This window comes from Primulina tabacum, chromosome 1 (assembly GCF_025594145.1).
Source record: "Primulina tabacum isolate GXHZ01 chromosome 1, ASM2559414v2, whole genome shotgun sequence".
Classification (NCBI taxonomy): Eukaryota; Viridiplantae; Streptophyta; class Magnoliopsida; order Lamiales; family Gesneriaceae; genus Primulina; species Primulina tabacum.
The window spans coordinates 56070360-56094729 of record NC_134550.1 but is presented as its reverse complement, the minus strand read 5'-3'; the positions used below and the strand labels follow the sequence as shown (position 1 = coordinate 56094729).

The 24370-nt window shown below is 32.9% G+C and overlaps 3 protein-coding genes across 4 annotated transcripts; 2 read left to right on the top strand and 1 right to left on the bottom strand.

The window, feature by feature from the left end:
• Positions 1 to 73: 73 nt before the first annotated feature.
• On the bottom strand, positions 74 to 6963 carry LOC142552172 (protein TRIGALACTOSYLDIACYLGLYCEROL 4, chloroplastic-like). 2 transcript variants are annotated; one of them, XM_075661841.1, is made up of 6 exons: positions 6531 to 6668; positions 6371 to 6423; positions 1513 to 1762; positions 888 to 1269; positions 484 to 788; positions 76 to 342 (listed from the first exon to the last, which is right to left on the bottom strand). In XM_075661841.1, exons 2-6 carry the CDS (start codon positions 6373 to 6375, stop codon positions 145 to 147), a joined length of 1140 nt encoding a protein of 379 aa, XP_075517956.1. In that variant the 5' UTR covers positions 6376 to 6423; positions 6531 to 6668; the 3' UTR covers positions 76 to 144. The 2 variants fall into 2 exon arrangements, with proteins under 2 accessions (XP_075517947.1, XP_075517956.1); XM_075661832.1 differs by lacking the exon at positions 6371 to 6423 and having other exon boundaries at positions 74 to 342; positions 6531 to 6963.
• Positions 6964 to 15501: 8538 nt separating this feature from the next.
• On the top strand, positions 15502 to 16295 carry LOC142520122 (putative invertase inhibitor). The gene has a single exon (XM_075623108.1). It carries the CDS (start codon positions 15569 to 15571, stop codon positions 16127 to 16129), a length of 561 nt encoding a protein of 186 aa, XP_075479223.1. The 5' UTR covers positions 15502 to 15568; the 3' UTR covers positions 16130 to 16295.
• Positions 16296 to 17656: 1361 nt separating this feature from the next.
• LOC142552165 (ras-related protein RABH1b) lies at positions 17657 to 21470 on the top strand. The gene is made up of 6 exons (XM_075661820.1): positions 17657 to 17943; positions 18233 to 18303; positions 18489 to 18577; positions 19043 to 19154; positions 21043 to 21133; positions 21210 to 21470. Exons 1-6 carry the CDS (start codon positions 17827 to 17829, stop codon positions 21354 to 21356), a joined length of 627 nt encoding a protein of 208 aa, XP_075517935.1. The 5' UTR covers positions 17657 to 17826; the 3' UTR covers positions 21357 to 21470.
• Positions 21471 to 24370: the final 2900 nt, after the last annotated feature.

The following is a 24370-nucleotide window of genomic DNA, read 5'->3' as shown; positions in this document are numbered from 1 at the left end:
TGCAAAAAATCACCACAAAAGAGTGAAATTCAATATTTTGTTAATTATAAAAATTCAATCGACAACTATCTTCTCCAGTTAGAATCAAATGTTAATTTGTATTATTGTCATATATGTTATTCAACAATTAATCTTATAGAAGTTCTAGAATTCAAAAAGGCGTAGTTCAATCATCCCTTCTTTCCTTTTCGGTGAATACCATGCTACCACCTTCCCGGAACGCAGGATTCTCAGAGAGTAATTCAAGCTGTACATCAAATCTTCCAGCTGAGGTCCATGTCTCCCACCCGAAGAGTCGAAGGCGAATTTGGAATCCATTCGAAAAACAATGGGTCCAGCAACCTGTATGATTTTAAACACCATCAATATGTAGCACATCTTTGAAGAATATTAGATCAGCAAACTCCAGACACCATTTCTATATGAATAAAATGTTGGATGGCAGTCTTGTTTGTAATATGAGACCCAGCCAAAAATGTTTACCTGCTGCTGAAATATTAAATTTAATCTTGGATAAGACCGTGAATTTGGTGATCGATTGCCTTCTGTCCTTCGGTAAAGATTGGACACTGTATTGACCAACGCAGAAGCTGAAGAAATATCCACACGAGCATCTAGTCTGGTGAGGTCTCCAAATCTCTTCGTGAATTTACCGTGTTGGAAGGTGCAGCAAACTGATCCAAACAAATCAGCAACAAAACGACCTCTATCCTTAGCCCTTGAAGAATATATGCCCATGACTTGGGGTGAATCCTTCCCACCAACAAACCAGGCTTCACAAGTACCTCCTAAATGCAAAAGGAGAATAAAGAATGAAGACCATATTAAATAAGGAAAAATTATAAAACTAGTAGTTATTAGCACATTCTGTTAAGTCTTAAAATTACCCATAATTCCAGACATTGCCGCATGAGGCTCTTTGAGACGAATATCATACGAAGGATGCCAAAATTCGTCCGTTTCTGTCTTTTTTATCACATCCTCCTCTGTTTCTACTTGCCTCCACAAGTCCTTAGACTTCTCATACGAAAAGGCAGCTTTTGCGCATATACCAGGCAATAAAGCTGGGGGTGTTTCACGATCAACAGAACCCACAGGCTGTGGGAGGGCATTATTTTTATGTATGCCAAAACGGTATCTCAGTCCTGACTCAGAGACAAGTGATGAACAGTCCACTGATATAGACTCAGGAACTTCCCAGTATTTTCCTTTACAGTCTATGAACAACTCAGGCCATGCTGCTTCTAAAGTAATATCGTGATCTGGAAGCTGCAATGTTGAGAAAGACAGAGCAAACTTTATTAAGTTAAGCAGATCATTGGACCTAACTCAAGCATTTGATCGAAGGTGTGAAACAAAGAGAAACAGAATAAATTTTCTGTCTGACATAGGTAACTTGTCGTTGAGACTATGAGTGGTTAGAAGACGGTCGATGTGAGAAAGCAATTAAACTGAAGGACAATGGGAGGTGGTCTTGCGAAAGGAGCTACAAAAACAAGTTCAGAACTTTACCTTGTGAAAGAGCATGGCCTTCGCACGCCTTTTCTTCTTCTCACCGTGCTTTTCAGTGCTCAATAGTAACGATGACGAGGATGTTAGAGCTATCTGTGAGCATAAGCCCACTGCATAGAGTGATTTATCCAGGAAATGCTTCGCGGTTTCCTTGAGCAAAGGCAGATCCCATTCTTCTGAAGCAGAAACTTCAGCTTTAATAGATGATATCAATTTCTTTGGACGGAATTGCCCAATTAACCCAACCCACCTGCAAGAGAAAGTTTCTCTCTCAGAGTTGGTACATGATCAAAATAATCTGCAAATGCAAGATTTGATGCTTCCGATGGTGAACTAGGGTGTCAATTTGGGTGGATCGTGTTGAGGCTTGGAGTATTACAAAAATTTTCCAACCCGAACCCGAAATTGTACCAACCTGACTATCCCAATATAATTTTATTTTATTTGTTAGAAAATATTTTTCATTTTTTTTTAGATATATGATTTTCAACATTATTATTTTAAAAAATAATTAAATTAAATTCGAAACACATAATAAATATTTTAATTGAAACATATAATAACAAAACATAGCTTAAATATATAATAATTGTAAAATCCAAGAATTTTAAGTTTTATCATTTAAGTTTTATCACGATAGTATATTTTGGATACCAGGATTTATCTCATTTGAGGATGTGAGATTTGTAAGATTTTACCAAGATTGAGTGAATAATAATATCGTGTATATTATTATTTGAAATTTCGCAGATAAATGCCTAAGATTTGAGTTGATATGGAGATACCGGGATAAAAATCAGGCAAAGGATAATAAAATCCCTAGAATTCGAAATTTACAGTGTATATATTTGAGAATTTCGAAAATTGAGAGATAAAAGATTTAGAGTTCGAATTTATATCACGGATAGATCACGATTCTCGATAAAGATTTGATTCAGATTCAAACGCGATATCACTCGATCACAATAGCAGCCAACCCCTATAAATAGGAGGGCCCTGTAGACTCGAAAATCACACCACTTATCACACCAAATTTTCGAAAATTTGTGCTCTAGTCTCCTTAGGAATTTTCGAGCGCAGCGAAGCCCTGCCGCCGTCCAACCAGTGAAGTAGGAATTTCGAAGAACCCTAGCCTTTTTACGTTTTTCATCAAGAATTTAAGGTAAGTGGGCTTGTTTTAAATTATTGAATTTCGATGCATATATTTTCGGTTTTATAAAAATTCGGGCGAGTACAATTCTTCTTCTACACCCTTCTGGTTACGATATTTTGCATGAATAAATGTTTTGACACTGTGAGAATTCAACTTGATATGGGTGGGAATCCCAACCATACGTACCCTTACGCGGTGGGAGAGATAACCGCTATACGGCCCCGTCCCCTTATAGGAGTAAAAATTAGGGACTGATATCAGTAAACCATTGAAAGTAGATGAATCTCAGTGTCGGGTTAATGATGGGCACGTGATAAGAATTATGTTTGCATGGTATGTATATTTCGAAATTGCATGTTGTTTTGTTGTACTCGAACGGCCCCCACTTGCTGAGTATTTCCCAAAATACTCACCCCTTACAACCTTCCCAGATAAATCCGAAGAGCAGATTGAAGAAGAAGAATCGGAACAATTTTGGGGCTGGTGAATTGTTTTAATCTCGAGAGTTGCTAGTAAAGAGGTTTCTGAATTTTGGTACTCAAGTTTTATGTAAAAACGTTTCCGCATTTATTTCATTAGTTATTTCAGTTGTAAAGACTTTGGTTTTTGAGATTATGATTAATAAACTGGTATTTCGGTTTATACTGTGCTACGAGGCTGGTTGTTTCAATTGTGTGATTGTTAAACGACGCCGGTGTCAAATCCAGAGTTTCGGGGCGTGACAATAATTATGTTGCATGGATTTAAATATTAAAATTTAAGAGTAGAAATTGTCTAAATATTTAATTAGTCCATAAAAAAAACAATTGTTTAGAACTTCACAAACTAGATATTAAATGATAAATACTTTACAAATAAATATTATATGATAAAAAATTACGAGATCAATAACAATAAAAGAGTGTGCAAACATCACAAAATAACTTTCAATAGATTGTTTAAAAAATTCAATATTTCACAAAATAAATATTTGATCAAACATCCTTATTTATGACAAATTCATAATTTGAAAGTCTATTTGTAAAAAAATTAAAATATAATTACTACAAACAAAAACAATTGTTTATAAAAATAACTATTTTACAAAATAAATATTACATGATGAAAATTTATAATATCGATACATATAGAAAAAAATCAAACATATAATATATAAAAAAGTAACCAATATTTTTTATAAAAAAAGTAAAAAAAAAAAAACTATGTCAACTCGGATCAACCCGGCCCAATTATTTTTTCGGGTTAGATTTCGGATTCAACCCGATTTCACCCGAACCTGAAAACCACCAATCCTAACCTGATTTTTTCTGGGTCGAGTTCATTTTTAACACCCCTGTGGTGAATAAAGAAATAAAGTTGAAATGTAACACTCCAGATAATAGCCAAACATTTTAAAAAATAAAATTTAGTGACACAGTTATGTTAAACAATATAAGTTTAATTTTGGATCATAATTTAAAAACAAAATAAATAATTCATAATATGACTTTGGTGTTATCCTATAATTAATAATGAGTTCTTCTAAACAAATACCATTAGTATTTTAGGTTAATTGAATTCTTTAATTTTGGACTTGGCCTTTGTGATATCACCCAAAAATATATATATGGATTGAATAAAGAAACTCATACTCCTCCAGTTCCTTACATTAAAACTCAAAATACCTCGCCAAGACCCCAACAGCGCCGTCTTCCAGTGTCATAGCGAAAGCAGGAAAGGGGAAGAAATGCTATCATCTTCCATTGATCTCATCCGATTCCTATTGTTTTCAGGTAACTATAATTACTCTTTTGATTTGTTGTGTTATTCGTGTTTGATGATCCTAGGCACTGGGTTTGCTGCTCATTAATTTTATATCCTCAAGTAATGTGTTACTTCAGTGTGAAAATACTCTAATAAAATGTTTAGAAATCATTATCCTCCAGTAATGTTACTGTTAAATTAAGCTCAACGATTTCGAATATGACGACTTGGGGAAAGTTATACTGATAGTGTTGCAGTGTGGAATTAAAAGCATCAGCATTTTAGAACTCAAACAAACTTGGTCGTTCTTAATCATATAAATTTATAATCCATAGAATTTGTGAACTACAAAATAAAAGGTTTTAACTAATAAAACTTATCACCTACTTCATGGGACTTATAGATAGTTACAACACAATTAGTGTCTTTTAATTTATAGATCATCGATCTCTTAGTAAAGATGTTTGGTCCGATATGTAACATGGTTGTTTAATTTTCTATTATCTGCAAACTTTTATATGAAATTCTTATAGTTAGAAACCTCCAGAATATCACATATGTACCAGATCATGTAATTAACATTGAAGTTTTTCGCATTTATGATAGTCACATAAAGCTTGTTCAATTTATTCTAAACAAATATACCTATGTGTATCCAACTAATTCAAAAATATTTAAAAATCCATACTCCTAAACCCCATTTTTTCCTTATAATGTTCCTTTCATAAGGCCAAATCTGAAAGCGTAAGAATACACGAAAATTCTTTAAAAAGTAAATCATTTCTATGGTAGTTTGTCATGATTCACTGGTTCTCGACTCAAAATATATAAAGATCTAATGAAGAAGGAATTTCTGAACTAAATATAAAGAAGAGGAGAGAATTCCTAAAATCAGAAAGTTAAAACTAATATTTTATCTTTTTGTAAAATCACATACCTAAAATAAAACCATACGTAAGACTCTGTCAGCTAAACACCATTTTGTTAACAAGTTTAAAAGACTATTCTAAATCAAAACGCTCAAACGTTAAGGGGCTATGTAAAGTCCATACTCAATATTATAAATCTCAACTTATTGAATTCTCGCGAGTATAAATGAAATATTATCAGACTAGCATAAAATTATAGAACATACTTTAAATTATTCATTGTCCTACCAGTTTTTTACAAGAAAATAAAACAATTAAAGCAATCAAGAGCAAGAATGCACATAAATTCAAGCACATGCCCATAGCAAATCATATGTCTCTCGATTCAAACTTAGCTCCCCTGTTCTAAATCCTAGATCGCTCGACTTAATTCTAAAATCCACAGAAGATCTTAAAATCTACTCTCTGAAACCAAAATGTAAGGCTCAGATTTTCTCACTCGATTCGCATGCAATAATTAATAAAGATAGCCAAGTAGTTAAAAAATACAGTCTGTATTCAGAATTTAACTAAAATAGGATGGGCTCACTTAGAAATACAACTATATTTTTTAACTACTTGACTATCTTTATTAATTATTGCATGCATGTGATTCGAGTGAAAAATATGGGCCTCACAAAAATACGAAAACTTAATGTAAAATCAGTATAAAGAACCCCAGGGAGTCATGGATCAGAGAACTTTGGCGCATTCGTTAACAGTTGTAACTATGGGAAATCTATTTGTACGAAGACATTTGGCAATCATGGAATTCTCTAAGATGTAGGATTACAAAATTCAAATCAGTAATCATAGTTATTCAGGCCAAAATGTTTCTATGGTACTGGCTGTGTAAAGATAATCGGCAGGAGGATGGTTTGCCCTTCAAAACTATAAATATAATCATATGTTTGAAGTGTAAGTGGTTTGGTTCATCTTTGATTTCTTTCAGCAAATAGCTATTTCGGTTTACAATGACTGAATAGGACTCAAACACATTAAAGCAGATTTTAGTAGCATATCTAATGAAACAATAACGGAATTTGTGCTTTACCACATATCAGGGGAATGTGTACATGAGAAGCCTACCGATTATAGATGCTTTCCCTGATCAAGACCACGACAAGATATCAACAAACACGACAAGATAAACAAAATGCACATTAGTCATTACGATTACACACGCATGCCAACAAAGGTTCTCAGAATGTTACCAATTGCCAAAAACTGCTTTGCCCAGAAGTGACTGCAGTGCAAACGAGCCCAATTCCTTATGATTAGCAGAGGGAGAAAAGGAAGGAATGATTCCTAGAGGGAACCCATTTCCCAACAAGGATAACTGCTGAATTCTGAGAGCTCTACTGGCTCTTGCACCGTCAATCGGCGCAGAATCCCCTGGAACAGCCCTTGAGACACCATCAAGAGATTGAGGAGTCGAAATGTTCAGGTCCCAGAAAGCCGAGTCCATCGTTGTTCTTAGATTCGCCATTTTCTATGGAAATTTTCACGCCGGCCGATCCTTCTGTTTTGATACGAACGAAGGTTCCTTATCCGGGAAGTGTGAAGTGGGTTTTTGGATGAGAATCGAGGGCGGGGGTTTTGAGTTTATAACCCAAGACAACAATCTACTCTAAATTGTCTGAAATGTGGTTTTTTGCTGAATAACGTTTGACTTTTGGTTTGGAGCTTGCTCGTCTTTTGACCCGACAAATCCATACTACTACGGAAAAAATTTACGTGAGATGATCTCACGGATCATATTTTGTGAGACGAATCTCTTATTTGAGTCACCTAAGAAAAATATTACTTTTTATGCTAAAAATATTACTTTTTATTGTAAATATCAGTGGGATTGGCCCGTCTCACAGATAAATACTCGTGAGATCGTCCTACAAGGTATCTATTCTTCCGTTACTTTTAAATAAAATCCAACAAGACCCGAGATTGAAGTTTAAGTCAATTTAAAAGGCTTTAATGCAACAACTATTTTTTAAATTATGTTTAGCCTATTATTAGTATTCTATAAAAATATATTTACGTATTTTATAAGATAATATTTTCAATCCAACGTACAGATTTAATTGAATATCTTTGTTAAGGGCCGTATTAAAATTCACGTTTAATTTATTACATACATTGCCAAATAATGCCATTGCTTGCGTTTCTTCGTGTCTCCTTTTACCACCAAACATACCAAAATTAAGATGAGCCACATTTACGTCAAATATATACTTTTATTTAGGATTGAATTTGGGGAATAAAAATCTTTTTTTAAGAAAATATTTAAATTATTATTTTTTAAAAAAATAGTAGCGTCTAGTTGTGTTTTTACAGTTATTTTAAATGCTTAAAAAAACTAAAGTTATGGAGTTGAGAGAAGCTAAAAATGAAAATTATATTTTTTTTGTCGTGTAATTTACATATTTTCATTTCTGGTCTAGTTTTTTGGTCAATTTTATGTCTTAATATAATAATATTTTGCACTTTTTTCTTCCCATTTTAATCATTTTTCACCTGAACGTTGATGTAACATCCAAAAACGATGAAATGATACCAATAAATATTGATGTAGTATCGGACATTGCTGACATATATGGATCGGGTACATTTTTGTAAAAAATCATGGCATAAAAAAAGATCCACTACCATTTAATTATTTAGTTATTAGGGATGAAGTAATGATAGCTTTAAAGGTTTGAGAAACCATGCTTTGTTATTACTATTTTGAGTAAAGAAACCCATGCTTTAGGTATGGAACCATGTAATGCTATAGTCCACGTTGTGTGTTCAGCATCAACATGGCTTGGTAGATGCTTACAAGCAAGAAATATTAGAGGGTCCCAATTATGCTAACAAATGATGTAATTCCTTTTGATGGATGCTCGTTTAGTTAATTTGGAGAAAAATTACTTGTATAATTGAAATAAAAGTAGTTTACCACAAGATTATTTTTAAAGTAAGCGATCAATATAGATTTATTCGATCATAGCCTTCGGGTAATGCCCTAAGGCTTGATTTAGTGACATGTAATATGTCATATGTGATTTTTCACGTTGTACAATGTATAACTTCATATGAAAAATCAGGTATGGTATATTGTATGACATTAGATCAACTCAATACCCAAAGGGTAAGATCTATTCGACTGGACCAAAACAATGTTCTTGAAACACACACTTTCTATCAAATCAGAAACATGTACGTCTTATTTACCATTAAGGGGTGTCCGAGTTGGTTAGGTGAGAGCTTGACTATTGTCATGAGTTTGATTTTCATTATCAACATCTTTTCGAGCGTTGCTCGGTGCCGTAGTATGATTTATCTCACTAACGTGATTTTACAGTTTATTGTATTAATTTGGAGGTTTATTTAATACACACTAAAAAAATGATGAGTAGTTATCGAGGATTTACATATTGAAACAACACCTGTTAATTATCTGTTAAAAAAAGTCACAATAGAGCCTGCCTTAAAGTTTCAAGATATGTTTGTCAGAATCCTAAGATGTTATTCATAATTTCTTCAAACGATTTTGTTGAGCTGGAATAAGTATAAATATGTCACCCGGCAACACATGTTTAACCTATGCCCATAATGGGATTTATTTTGAGTTTTTATTGCAAATTTTTCAGAAATTTTAGAAAGAGTTTTGAGTTGTTTCTCAAATTAATTTGACACACACACACACACACACACACACTAGGATGGAATACATCAACATCAGCACCAAAACAAATTTAAACCACAAAATATAAACTGGACCGTGACTTTTGATTGTGGAAAAAGAGTACTGGTGTGTTTGGACTTACATTTCTAAGAGAAATAAGACAAATAATTCAATTACATATCTAATCTAAAAAAAATTAAAAGTAAGTACAATAAAGCAGATATTCTTGTTGAAAAATATATTTAAAATGTGAGTATTGAATATTTGAATGTTGAATATTTGAATGTTGAAAATAAGAGTTGTAAATATTGAAAATTAGTGTGTGATGATGTAGGTAATGATGTATTTTATTTTTTGGATTATTTGTAAAGATTTCCTATAAATAGATCTCTCATTTGTGAAGAAAATCACAATTGAGTAGAGAAAAAATATTATAAAGTGTGTAGTTTGGTAAATTTTGAGAGTTTGAGATTTTTACTTTTTACCATAAATTTTTACTTTTTCACAACACGTTATCAGCACGAAGCTCTAAAAGTCCTACATACTTTTCCAAGCTCCAAACAGAAGAAAAAGGTAACAAAAATAATTATATTTATTTTACTGTTATTTATTTATTGTGTATTTATTTAATATACAATATAATGTTATTATTAAAAATAATAAAAATAAATTTTTCATAAACTTGTTATAAATCCTGGGAGGATGTTAAGACGACATCCCACACTCCCGGTAAGGGATACGACAAGTATAAAAGCCTATAAGGTTTTTAAACAAAATAAATTATGACACTCATTATAATATTATGATATGATATACATAATTATTTAAACATGTCTAATATTATATATATCATATTATTATCATAAAATTATACAAATACATACCTTTATTTTTTTGTACCCCAACGGTCATAAATGGTAAACAACGGCTATTTTTTGCCCTATAAATATGATATCACAAACACATTCCATCACTCCAACTTTCTCTTCTTCTCTAAAAATTATTCATCATCAAATTTTTCGAAGAAAAAAGAAGATGGCTTTCTCAAGGTTATTTTTAATTATTTTGGTTATCATACTCACGAGTCTTTTATTTATCGGAGAATATCCTCCTCGTGTGTTTTCTTTATTTTTACAAATACTTGTACTTGTTGTTTATCCGTTACTTTGTATTGCAATAATTATTAACTAATAAAATGCATCGTAATTTTTTAGTACCACCATGTCAAATTTAACAAAGCTCGAATTTGTTGCGCTCGACATCACGGGAAAGAATTATATGCCATGGACTCTCGATGTATAAATGCATCTTGAGTCATTGGGTCTAAATGAGACCATAAAAGAAAATGGCATATCGACATCCCAAGAAAAGACAAAAGCCATGATATTTTTGCGTTGGCATCCCATGGCTTTGTGGAAGGGATTAAAAGAAAGATTCGAACAAATGAATTTAGTGAGAAATCATCAGGCACGACCCACTGGTTCAACGGCATTTCCTGAAGTAAATGTCGTAAGCAAAAATGAATTTAAATCTGGAAATCAAAATCAAAGTTATAAACAAGATTTTGGTCGAGGACGAAATCGAGGTCGTGGTCGTGGATGTGGACGTGGAAGTGGTCGTGGTCGTGGTCGTGGACGCGGCCGTGGTTTTGAAAATAATCGAGATAGTTACTTTTATAACTCATCTCAAAAGAACGTCCCAAACCATCCACAGAAAAGGCATCATGAAAATATGAGTGTTAATGAGAATCACTCAAAAAGATATGAAAGTTCTTGTTTCAGATGTGGTACTCCAGGACATTAGTCCCATATTTGTCGAGCCCCTGAGCATCTTTGTAAACTTTATAAAGAATCATTAAAGGGGAAAGAAAAGGAGACCAACTTCACTGAACAAAGTGAATTTTTGAGTGATTTAACTCATTTTGATGCTGGAGATTTTCTGATTGATTTCTCAGACAATGATCAATTTGCTGGTGGAATAAATATGTAAAATATTTTATGTGCCCATATGATAATGTTTTATTGTGTGCTATATTTTTGCATTTTATTGTCAGTAATTTTATTTCATTGCATATATTTTTTGAAGTTGAAATATGGAAAATGCTATGAGCAAAGGTGAAGTTTGCATACCCGATAGTGGTACAACGCACACTATCCTCCGAGATAAAAGATATTTCTTGGAACTAAAACCAACAAAAACAACGGTGAATACAATATCAGGTCCTGTAGACTTGATTAAAGGATGTGGTAAAGCACAATTTTTGTTACCTAATGGTACAAAATTTTTGATCAATGATGCTTTATATTCACCACAATCGAAAAGAAATTTGTTGAGTTTTAATGATATATATTCCCATGGGTATGATACTCAAACAATGAATGAAGGGAATGAGAAATATATGTGTCTTATCACATATAAATCAGGAAAGAAATATGTGATTGAAAAACTACCAATGCTCCCTACTGGATTGCATTATACACATATAAGTCCCATTGAATCAAACATGGTAGTTGATAATTCTTCGATATTAACCAATTGGCATGATCGATTGGGACATCCTGGTTCAACAATGATGCGAAGAATTATAGAAAATACACATGGTCATCCACTGAAAGACCAGAAGATCTTTCAGAATAATAAGTTTCAATGTAAAGCATGTTCTCTTGGAAAACTTATTATAAGACCATCACCAGTCAAAATCCAAACTGAATCACCAATGTTTCTTGAACGTATTCAGGGTGATATTTGTGGACCAATCCATCCACCATGTGGACCATTCAGATACTTTATGGTATTGATTGATGCCTCCAGCAGATGGTCACATGTATGTTTATTATCAACTCGAAATGTTGCATTTGCAAGATTACTTGCTCAAATAATAAAATTGAGGAATCAATTTCCCGATTATACAATCAAGAAAATTAGACTTGATAATGCTGGTGAATTTACTTCCCAAACTTTCAATGATTATTGTATGTCTATGGGAATCATTGTTGAGCATCCTGTTGCTCATGTACATACACAGAATGGATTGGCTGAATCATTGATTAAACGTCTGCAAATGATTGCTAGACCAATGATAATGAAAACAAAGCTCCCTATTTCTATATGGGGACATGCAATTTTACACGCTGCTTCATTAATTCGCATCAGACCAAGTGCATATCATAAATACTCCCCATTGCAGCTTGCATTTGGTAAAGAACCAGACATTTCTCATCTGAGAATTTTTGGATGTATGGTGTATGTGCCTATTGCACCACCGCAACGAAAGAAAATGGGACCTCAAAGAAAGGTTGGAATTTATATCGGTTATGATAGTCCATCAATCATTCGATATCTTGAACCTCAGACAGGCGACGTGTTCACAGCACGTTTTGCTGATTGTCATTTTAATGAGGAAATCTTCCCAATGTTAGGGGGAGAACAGAAACATACCGAAAAGAAAATTACATGGTATGTATCATCATTGTTACATCTGGATCCAAGAACAAAACAATGTGAAAAAGATGTACAGCAAATTGTACACTTGCAAAGAATAGCAAATCAAATACCAGATGCATTTGCAGACACAAAAGAGGTAACTAAATCATATATATATGCTGCAAATGCCCCTGCTCGAATTGAAATTCCGAAGAAACAAATTGAACATACTCATGATGTCATTAAACGCCTGAAGCGTGGAAGGCCAGTAGGTTCCAAGGATAAAAATCCTCGAAAAAGAAAATTCATAGAGAAACACGATGATCACAAAATAAAGAATGATGTTTCAGAAGAAACACATGATTATCACAAAATAGAGAATGGTGTTCCTGAAGAAACACATGATGATGAAAATGTTCTGTCAGAACCACAAACTGACGAGAATCATGAAATCTCTATCAATTACATTAATACTGGAAAAATATGGAACCGAAAAGATATAGATGAAATTGATGATATATTTTCTTATAATGTGGCAATCGACATCATAAATGATAACGAAGATCATGAACCAAAATCTTTTGGTGAATGTAAAAATCGGCAGGATTGGATAAAATGGAAAGATGCCATCCAGGTTGAATTAAATTCGCTAAATAAAAGTAATGTTTTTGGACCTATAGTCCTTACACCTGAAGGTGTAAAACCTGTTGGATACAAATGGGTTTTTATTCGAAAGCGAAATGAAAAAAATGAAATAGTAAGATATAAAGCTCGACTTGTTGCACAAGGTTTTTCTCAAAGGCCTGGAATTGATTATGAAGAAACGTATTCTCCTGTGATGGATGCAATTACGTTTCGGTATTTGATTAGCTTGGCGGTATCTGAAAATTTAGAAATGCGTCTTATGGATGTTGTTACAGCTTACTTATATGGATCACTTGATAGTAATATATATATGAAAATCCCTGAAGGATTTAAGATGCCTGAAGCACAAAGTTCAAAACCCAGGGAATGTTATTCTGTGAAATTACAAAGATCATTATATGGGTTAAAGCAATCAGGTCGAATGTGGTATAATCGACTAAGTGATCACTTGATGAAAAAGGGATATGTAAATAATTCAATATGCCCTTGTGTTTTCATTAAGAAAACAACATCCGGATGCGTAATTATTGCTGTATATGTTGATGATTTAAACATCATTGGAACGAATAAAGAAATTCAAGAAGTTGTGTCATACTTGAAGGAAGAATTTGAAATGAAGGATCTTGGAAAAACCAAGTATTGTCTGGGTTTACAAATTGAACAAAAAGAATGTGGAATGTTTGTTCACCAGACAAATTATACAGAGAAGATCCTTAAACGTTTTAATATGGATAAAGCAAATCCTTTAAGTACTCCAACGGTTGTTAGATCATTAAACATAGAAAAGGATCCATTCCGTCCATGTGAAGATGATGAAGATATTCTTGGTCCAGAAGTACCATATCTAAGTGCCATCGGTGCCCTTATGTACCTTACAAATTGTACAAGGCTTGATATATCTTTTGCCGTGAATCTGTTGGCAAGATTTAGCACATATCCAACAAAGAGACACTGGAACGGAATTAAACATATATTCCGTTATCTACGAGGAACGACAGACTTGGGACTTTTGTATTCAAAAGATACTAATCCAAGTATAATTGGTTATGCTGATGCTGGATACTTATCTGATCCACACAAGGCACGTTCCCAAACTGGATATGTATTTACTCGTGGAGGCACTGCAATTTCTTGGCGTTCACAGAAACAAACGCTCGTAACAACTTCATCAAATCATGCCGAGACTATTGTATTACATGAAGCAAGTCGTGAATGTGTGTGGTTAAAATCAATGACCCAACATATCCAAATCTCATGTGGATTATCATTCGACGAGAAGCCTGTGATACTATATGAAGATAATGCTGCATGTGTTACTCAAATGAAAGAGGGATACATAAAAAGCGACAGAACTAAACATATTCCTCCTAAGTTCTTCGCATTCACTAAGGAGCTAGAGAAGAATAAATGTATTGATGTTCGTCACATTCAATCAAGTGAAAACTCATCAGATCTCTTCACAAAGGCACTTCCTACGTCAATATTCAGAAAGCACATATATAATATTGGGATGCGCAATCTACGAAATTTGTGAAGAATTGTTCGTGTCAACATGAGGGGGAGTTTACGTGACTGCACTCTTTTTCCCTTACTATGGTTTTTATCCCAATGGGTTTTTCCTAGTAAGGTTTTTAACGAGGCAGTATAAAAACACGTAATGAAGACAATCATTATGATCATCATCACAAGGGGGAGTGTTGAAAAATATATTTAAAATGTGAGTATTGAATATTTGAATGTTGAATATTTGAATGTTGAAAATAAGAGTTGTAAATATTGAAAATTAGTGTGTGATGATGTAGGTAATGATGTATTTTATTTTTGGATTATTTGTAAAGATTTCCTATAAATAGATATCTCATTTGTGAAGAAAATCACAATTGAGTAGAGAGAAAAATATTATAAAGTGTGTAGTTTGGTAAATTTTGAGAGTTTGAGATTTTTACTTTTTACCATAAATTTTTACTTTTTCACAACAATTCTGATTTATTTGTCTGATTTTTGTCCCAACTCAAGAATCTTGAAATATCTTATAATTAGCGATATTACTTTTTTAAAAAAAAAAAAACATGACACACCTAAAACCTACGCAATTTTAAATATTATTTAATATATTATCTATTTATCCATATTGTATTTAAAAAAAATAAAGAAAAGAAAAGAGGACTATAAGAAAAAATTGTACTTTAATATTTTTGGTTTTCTGAAAACCACTTATCCTTTGTACCTTGCAAATTCATTTCTTGGGAAATTTTTTTTACATAAAATCCATAAATTATTTTTCTAAAAAAAATTAATCCTTTCGACATTTAAAACTCAAAAATTAAAATTAACTAATTGCAATAATTTTACGCAAGTTGAGCTCCTAATTGTCATTTTATATTAAAGTGTATGACGTGTATCGATACGCCAGCTGCTCTATATATACAAACAATCTCACGCAACAATGCAAGTGAGTAGATTGATAACAAGAAATAATCACCAAGGAAAAAAAGCCACTAAAACACAAAGGAAAATATGAAGATTTTCATCTCAATCACATCTTCAACCCTCTTCCTCGCAATCCTGATCACAATCCATGCCGCAAAATCCCAGAATTTAATCCACTCGGCATGCCAAACCTCCTCCAAAAACGACCCGAACATCAACTACAGTTTCTGCAAAACTTCCCTGCAGGCAGCCCCCGCCAGCCAATGCGCTGCCCTGCAAGGCCTCGGCATGATCTCCATCCGGCTCGTCAGGTACAACGTCACCGATACCCGTTGCAACATCAAACAGTTGCTGAAAAACAAGAAATGGGATCCTTATGTGAGGCAGTGTTTGAATGATTGCTTTGATCTTTACTCGGATGCCATTCCCACCGTCAAACTGGCCATGAAATATTACAACAGCAAGCGTTTCGACGACGCTAATATCCAGATAAGTTCGATCATGGATGCCGCGACGACCTGTGAGGATGGGTTTGGGGAGAAGGAAGGTGTAGTTTCGCCATTGACGAAGAGGAATAAGGATTCGTTTCAGCTTTCGGCGGTGGCGCTTTCGGTTATGCGTATCATTCAAGCGGGTTCTTCGGATTGAACCAACTGCAACTGCAATACAAGGATGGATTTTATCATTACGATGTATCAAATCATCATTTTTCGTAGATATTTGTATCAAAAAGTTGTTTTGTCATTAAAAAAAAAGAAGAAAAATTATATTTTTAATACCTCAAAAAATAAGTCAGTCTACCCTATTCCTCTTACCGTGAATTTATGGTGTTTAGTATTTTTTATTTAATTTAATGGCGTTGATTTATTTGTGTAATATAAGTGAAAATTCAAGTATGCAATATATATTTATAAAGAAAAAATTAAAGACTTTGGAATAAAGAAATCTTCTCTCGAATAAAATCTGAAAATTATATTGAAATATAGACTGCAATTTGTTGGTGGAATATTATTTTTGTAATGATATGATATTATTATACACGGCGATGCAATCAATGAAGCGGCCTTGGACATTAATCCATAGCTAGTTACTTTGATTTTCTTGAGAAATAATTCAATGGAAGAGTGGCTTCTAATCTATCGGGTATATCATCATGTCAAAAACTAATCATTAACAATAATTTCTTTTCTCGTAGAATTAAATATAATAATTATTTACGAGGAAACGAAAATAGTATAATTTTAATTAAAAAAAATTATTATATGAGGATTTTCTTGTCAAAACCAACGAGAAAAATATTTCCATTTGCAAATTTATAGTTCAATAATAACCTAACTTTCCGAAAAGTTCAGTTCAAAATTATATTTGAGTGAAAATAGTTTACTTAGAAAACGCCATCTTCCGAAGGGTGAGTAGTGACTAGTGACTGAGTTCTCTTGTTTTGTCACTGCAAGAGACGGAGCCAAGGTGAGGGGTGACCCGAATCTCCTCGGCTCAGCCTCAGCCCCGCCCCACCTCTCTCAAATTTTTTTTTGTTTATCTAAAATATTTATATAATGGCCTTTATCTTTAAGTTTATCTATCGAAATATTTAACACAACATTTTTTATTTAATTAATTAATTAAACTACTACTCGATAACAATTCTTTCATTTTTAATATATTTTTACAAATAAGAATAATAAATAATAAAATAAAAAGATAAAAACAATATAAATCTTAAACCAATTTATCAAATTATCTTATATTTATATCACTTGTTTCCAGATTATTTTCTTGTTGATGCTGGCTGTAAATATAATTCTTGTTTTCTAGTTTTTTAAGATGCTAACATTTTTTTTTAAATATCTCACTCATCATTTTGATGAAAACTAGTAAATTACTAATATATATTGAAAACGTTCACGAATTTGAAATTAGAAAAAGTAGAACACAATTTAAAATAGTTAATCAGAATAAATAAATGAATAATTTGTAACTATATATATATATAAATATATTATTGAGTCTCGAATATAAGATATTGACTCAAATTTCGGATTTATTGACTACGAGCAGCTGACTATTAGTTGTGTTTTTATATTTAATTTTACTATATCTATAAAAAAAATTTGCTAAAAAAATCACTTGTATTAATGACTTTATTTCACCTAAAGACTAACCTCTAAAGCACAAGCGCGTATGCAAGCCCACGCGTTTGGAAAAACCCAAACGCGCAAATAGTCGAGTCCTACAAATTTATACATACCGGATCCAATTCCGCGGCTGATTCTCCAATTATTTTCCGTCGATCCTAGTTCGGCAATCTGATCCAGTTTATGATTCAATCGACCTAAATTCAACTCATGGCTCCGGTTTCGGCTTTAGCAAAGTACAAGTTAGTATTCTTGGGAGATCAATCTGTCGGAAAAACGAGCATCATTACTCGGTTCATGTACGATAAATTCGATAATACTTATCAGGTGAGGGAAGCGTCGATTTATTTGAATTTTTACTTTTTTAAAAAAAGCGAGAGCTTTGAAGATCTGATTCAATTTGCATTTGCAATCAGATTACCTTTTCATCAGTTTTAATGATAATGTGATCATCACTCTATGTTCTTGTTTTTGAAATTGACCCAGATGAGTTTGCGGCGCCTTAGTTTGAAATTTTCAATTTTTGTTTTCATTTTTCTAGTGTTTAATAACTGGGTATAGCAAATATATTATTTCACTAGTCATTGAAGTGCTATCGAATTTTGCTCTTGTCTAGGCTACTATAGGTATTGATTTTCTATCGAAGACTATGTATCTCGAAGATCGAACCGTACGCTTGCAACTGTGGTAAGATGTTATTCTTGACTGGTCTCTTAACAAGATCGCATTGTTATAAATTTACTCTTTGCCACTTAGGAGTTAGACAAATAAAGCGTCAATTACATTTACTGCTTTGTTTAGGTCTGCAGATTAATCTACATATTATTTATTTAATCTGGATGGATAATCGTGTCGTTGTCTGGCTTGCTTAGGGATACTGCAGGACAAGAAAGATTTAGGAGCCTCATTCCGAGCTACATAAGGGACTCCTCTGTTGCAGTTATAGTATTCGATGTTGCAAGTATGGTGTTCTATTGCCTTTTTTTGTAATAATGGCTTGTCTGATACCTGCGATTCTTGGCTTGTGATGATGTGTGCGTATATATTATATTTTTAATATACAATATAATTCTCAGTAGTTGATTTACATGTAAAATGTAATTATGTCAAAATACCCATTTTTCCCCATCAAATGTTATGTTGAGCTTTTATATTACTAGGTTTTATTTTCCCTAGAAACGAGGATATATAGGGAGGGGTATTTGGGGGAAAAAATTGTTACATTTTGGAGACCAAATATAATCGTTGTAGCTGTACGGTCCTTCATCTAACAATATAGTATAGATTTTAAGAAATTGCTATATGCGTGTGGTTGAAGTGTTTTTTTTAATGTCCGACAGTTCTCTGTGATCCTTGTCTCTTCTAGTTCGTCATGTGTGATATAGCTCCATTTTTCTGATAATGATGATTATTTACCATCTATCAGGCAGACAGTCCTTTCTTAACACTTCAAAATGGATTGAAGAGGTTCGCACTGAGAGAGGAAGTGATGTTATCATTGTGGTGGTCGGTAACAAAACTGACCTGGTGGATAAAAGGTAAAGACGTGTCTGCATTTTTCTCTTCTTTAATTGTTGTTTTTCCTTATATATTATTATTATGTAGATTTATCCATTCTGATTATCATGCCTATTTTTATTTTATTACTTTTGATAAAGCGTTATTTTTGGAATAACAATTTTATTGTTTCACAATAGAAAGGGTCTCGAGATTTTAATCTAATTAGCTGCAGTGTATATGTTGAAATTTAAACTCCTTTAGGAAATCGACTGTCTTTGGCGTATTTTATTTGACCATTAATCAGGTTTATGGCCTCCTATTTGACTCTCAGTTAACAGTTGGTTCATTCATTTTCTTGAAATTTTTATATGACATTTTGATCCTTAAGAAATCATGACAAACTTTGTAATTATTCATGCTCTGGACTTGATCATGGAGCGCTTGAAACTTTGACACGTTGCTCAGTCTTGGACATCGAAATCATTTTTAGTGACGTGTGGTCTTAATAGTAATGAAGGCTGTCTATATAAAGGTGCAAAGCAAGTAACATTGGTACTTAGAAAATTCGTCATTCATGCTTTGGTTGAGTTTTTGGTTCCAATTGAAAATTTGATATATATGTTATGTCAAACTCAGTGTAGTGAAGTCATCCATTCTCTTTTGTGTTCTTTATTGTATTCCATTACCTTACACCTTCCTCAAAATAAGCTAGAAGCAAAGAACTAAGAACCATCAGAAAATTTGGATGCTTTATCCTCGACTACCATTTAAAACAAAAGTCAGTCATTGGGAGGTGGGTTTGGGAAAGGAAGCAGCCAAGTGAAAGGCGGTTTAGTGACTGGAAAACCAATTGAATATGGGGCGGTGATCATGTTATAGCTCAAAATTTCATTGCGGTCAATTTTCCGCTAGCGTTGACTGGTTGAGTACCTTCAAGATTTTACGTTTTTTACAATGCAACTGTAAGCAAGTGAAGGAACCAGTCAACTGGAAGGCGGTTTAGTGTCCGGAAAACCAATTGAATATGGGGCTGTGATCATGGTTATAGCTCATTATGTCACTGTGGTTAGTGTTGTTGTTGGGCTGAGTACCTTCAAGAGTTTAAAATGCAACCATAAGCAGGTGGCTATTGGCTGACTACCCACAAATCACAATAGCGCACCACACTCTAATGCGTCAAAAAGAAATAAATTTCGCTGCACCCAAAGTTGTCAACTGTTTGTTCAGACAATCTTTCAAACCCCTTGGATGCACTAGAAAACCTGTCGACGTGAAATATTGAAATCGTGTACCTACTCAAACACAGGCTAAAAGCCTGATAAGATTATTCAAGAAGAAAAACATTGCAAAGTGAGATTCGCTTACCCAATTACTCTGGTGGTGTTTCACTTTGAGTGATTTAGTAAATCCCTAGAGGATCATGGTATGGGTTGGGGTGTAAAGACAGAGAGAAAGTTAGAGTAGTGCATTTGATGTGAAAAGTGAGGAATAATTGGAAAATTGTGAGAGAGCACGGTGGCGAATGCAAGAAGAAATCAAATTATTTTTATGAACCCATTTTACCCTAAAAAAATATTTTTGCTACCGTCTCTCTCGCCGGACAATTCTAGTGATTTTTTTTTTAAAAAAATTGGAGTTTATAAGTCCAACACCATGCCACACACAGGACAGACATTTGCACGATTTTCACTCTGTTAATTTGCATTCCCAAATGGAAAAAATGTGATTAAATTCCCCTCACGGGAGTGCAGTGGGAATAGGTTTTGTTAAAATAATCACACTCCGGCCTGACTATATTTTACGCTTCATGTGGCAATACTTGGATTAATTTACTGAAATTTTTTTATTCAATATCACTTCCATCTGTCATTTAATCCACGTGGCAAATGTAACTTCAGTAATACATCGCATGGTACCTATTTCCAGGCAAGTTTCAATAGAGGAAGGAGAAGCCAAAGCTCGTGACCTTAATGTCATGTTCATTGAAACTAGCGCAAAAGCTGGCTTCAACATAAAGGTGAATTGTAAACCATTTTTCTTCTGATAAATAACTTCAGTCGCCCTTCAATATTTACATCTTCCTGCTATATCAGGCGCTGTTCAGGAAGATTGCAGCAGCCTTGCCTGGGATGGAAACTCTATCATCCACTAAGCAAGAAGACATGGTTGATGTCAACCTCAAATCTAACAACGCGAATGCATCTCTTTCGCAACAGCAGTCCGGAGGATGTGCCTGTTGATATCACGAACTGAATTTCTATGTTAAGTACGTTGTCATATTTTATTTGTTGGTTAATTATTATGTAAAGTTTTCTTTCTACATTGAATTTTGTCTGTGAATGTAAGGATATTTCAATTCACTGGATTCAGTAGTAAAGTGTCTTGAGCAGTATTTCTTTTAATTCATGTGTACTGTGTGTTACGAAAACCAAAATTGTGCGATGAAGCGAAATCAGTCCACTTTATTAAAAAAACTTGAAAAATATTGCTTACAACTTGTGGATTTATGTGGGTTTTTCCTTTGCTCTTGGAACCGTGAGACTGTCAGTCGTTAAAGTTTGTAGCAGAACTGATAATCTATCCTAATTGCAGTTAAAATTAGATTTGGAATATTAGTGATGTCTTCTTTAACCAAAGTTTAAAATTTACTTGTAAAATTGTACTTGATAAAACGAGCAACTTTATTCCAATATACATGGTCCGATAAGATTATGCTTATTTCCTGTACGTTGAATTTTTAACCACCGCACATATTTGTCGTTATATATAAATTGTTAGGCGGGTTAAAAACGAGCACTACTAGGATGATTCTTATTTATTTATTAGGATATTAGAGATGAGATAAAAATGAGTGAAAATTTTCTATGCTAAGTGCTTATATATGATATTAAAATGGGAATGTTTGTTTTCATTTCCATTTCTCATTCTTATGTTTTTACAAAAAAAAAAAAAAAAAAAACCTTTCTATATTGATGCTCTATTGTTATTATAAAACTATCCTTCATGCACTTCACTCCAATGTACACCAATCATGTCCTCGTCTTATCTACAACATATACTTGACATCAAAAACGACATCTATACACTACTCAAATTTAATAAAATAGTAAGATAAAATAAAATCAATTGTTCTATTTTTATTTTTATTTTTATGTTGGGGGATGAGTTTTGAACACGATGTCTCGTCCTAAAAAGTGAGATTTTGGTGTCAGATGTATCATCAATCATCAATCATCGACAATTTCAACGATAACTTTGTGGTGATTTATCAGTTATTCTATGGGATATTTTGAAAAACAACATTAGTCACATTTTTTTAATTTTTTTTTTTTTTTTAAAAATACCGTCTCAAGTGTGTTTAAATCGAGATGGATATAAAAGTTGTTTTTTTTTTTTTATTAAATATGTAGATAGTAGATAAGTCCCCCGACCACCTCTTGGACCGACACACTTTCTGTTAATGTTTGAAGTTTTATGGCGATCGAAATGCACCGAAATTAACCGCCTTAATCATTTCAGAATTAGTGGAGTGTTGCCCTCATTTGGTGGAGTAGTACAATCATCTCTTCCTTGTGGGAGAAGTGACAAAATTCTAATTATATATAATGAGAATTTAAAATTGATGAAAATAAACCCTGATTTGGACTTGGAAATAAAAAAAAAATCCTATATATTGGAACACTAACAGACGCACTATGCGTTTCCAATATTTACCATATCATATTTTACCTTTTGAAATGTATTTTGCTTCCTTTAATATTGGGATTAAATTTATTTTTGGTAACATGCATCCAATGATCAAAGGAATATTGACATTCTACCTGCGCCAAAAAAATGTTCAACCCACCGGATTAGTAAATTATATTGGCATAAAAATAACAATAAATGGAGTCGAGATTCTCGTGTTTGAGCCAAAAATGGCATATCGTATCTTCAAAATTTTAAATATCCAAGTACTATTGCTTTATATATTGCAAAAACATGTGTGAGATGGTCTCATGGATCGTATTTTGTGAGACATATATCTTATTTGGGACATCCATGAAAAAATATTACTTTTTATGCTAAGAGTATTATTTTTTTATTTTGCATATCAGTAGAATTGACCCTTCTCACAAATAAAGATTCGTGATATCGTCTAACAAAAAACCTACTCTATATATAAAAATTCATAAACACTTTCCATTTGGTTGTAATGTTTGACTTCATAATTTTTAAATTGTATTTTGCGCAAATAGCGTATCTTAAAATCAATAAATATAATCGGGTGAACCTATGATTAATCCATTATTAGTGGCAATATTATTTTAATTAATTAAGTTTGACGAAATTAAAAATATATCGGACAATGAGAATGCTATCATATATGTACAATAGCACGCGCCGGGAAAAAGTGTTCTGCCTCGCGCAATGTCGGTACATAAATAATGTCTTTTATTTTTGGTATTTATAGATTTGATAATCGTCATTTGATTTGACAAATTTTATGTTTTTTCCGGGTTTATTAAACTCTGCTTTATATTTCATGTATTATTTTTTTCAAATGTACCCATTATTCAATGAATATATAAATAAAAATAAATAAGTCTTTGACGAAATGTACGAGTTGATGTAATTGATAAATGTCTGACTAATGATTATGAGTTCGATTCATCTACGAACATTTTCTACGACGAACTTATCGTACGGTCCTACTAACATGATTGGTGCATGCACACTTAACAGAGGAAGATATTGGCGTATATGGTTTGTCTGATATGATTCATCTTATTAACATGATTGGTGCATGCTTATTTAATAGTAGCGTGTATCAGCTCTCAGTTGCAAATTAAGCGTTTATATATATTCGAAATATTACACGTATATTGATTTTCCAATCAGAACGTATAAAAAATATGGGTACATATACGTAAGACGAGGCTACGAACAAGCAAATCATAATTGAACTTAACTTTAAAGGGATCACTTGCGAAAATTGTAAATTAATTCTATAGAAGTGCTTATTGATAGATTTGAATGATTACAAAAACCAGATTACTTTTAGAAAATCAAAACAAATATCACAATAGAAAATCAAAACAAATATCACAATAATTTATCATTTAATAACTTTTAATCAAGAGTAGGCCTCTTGTCAGACGGTCTCACGAATCTTTATCTGTGAGACAGATCAAGTCTACCGATATTCACAATAAAAATTAATACTCTTAGCATAAAAAGTAATAATTTTTCATGGATGACCCAAATAAGAGAT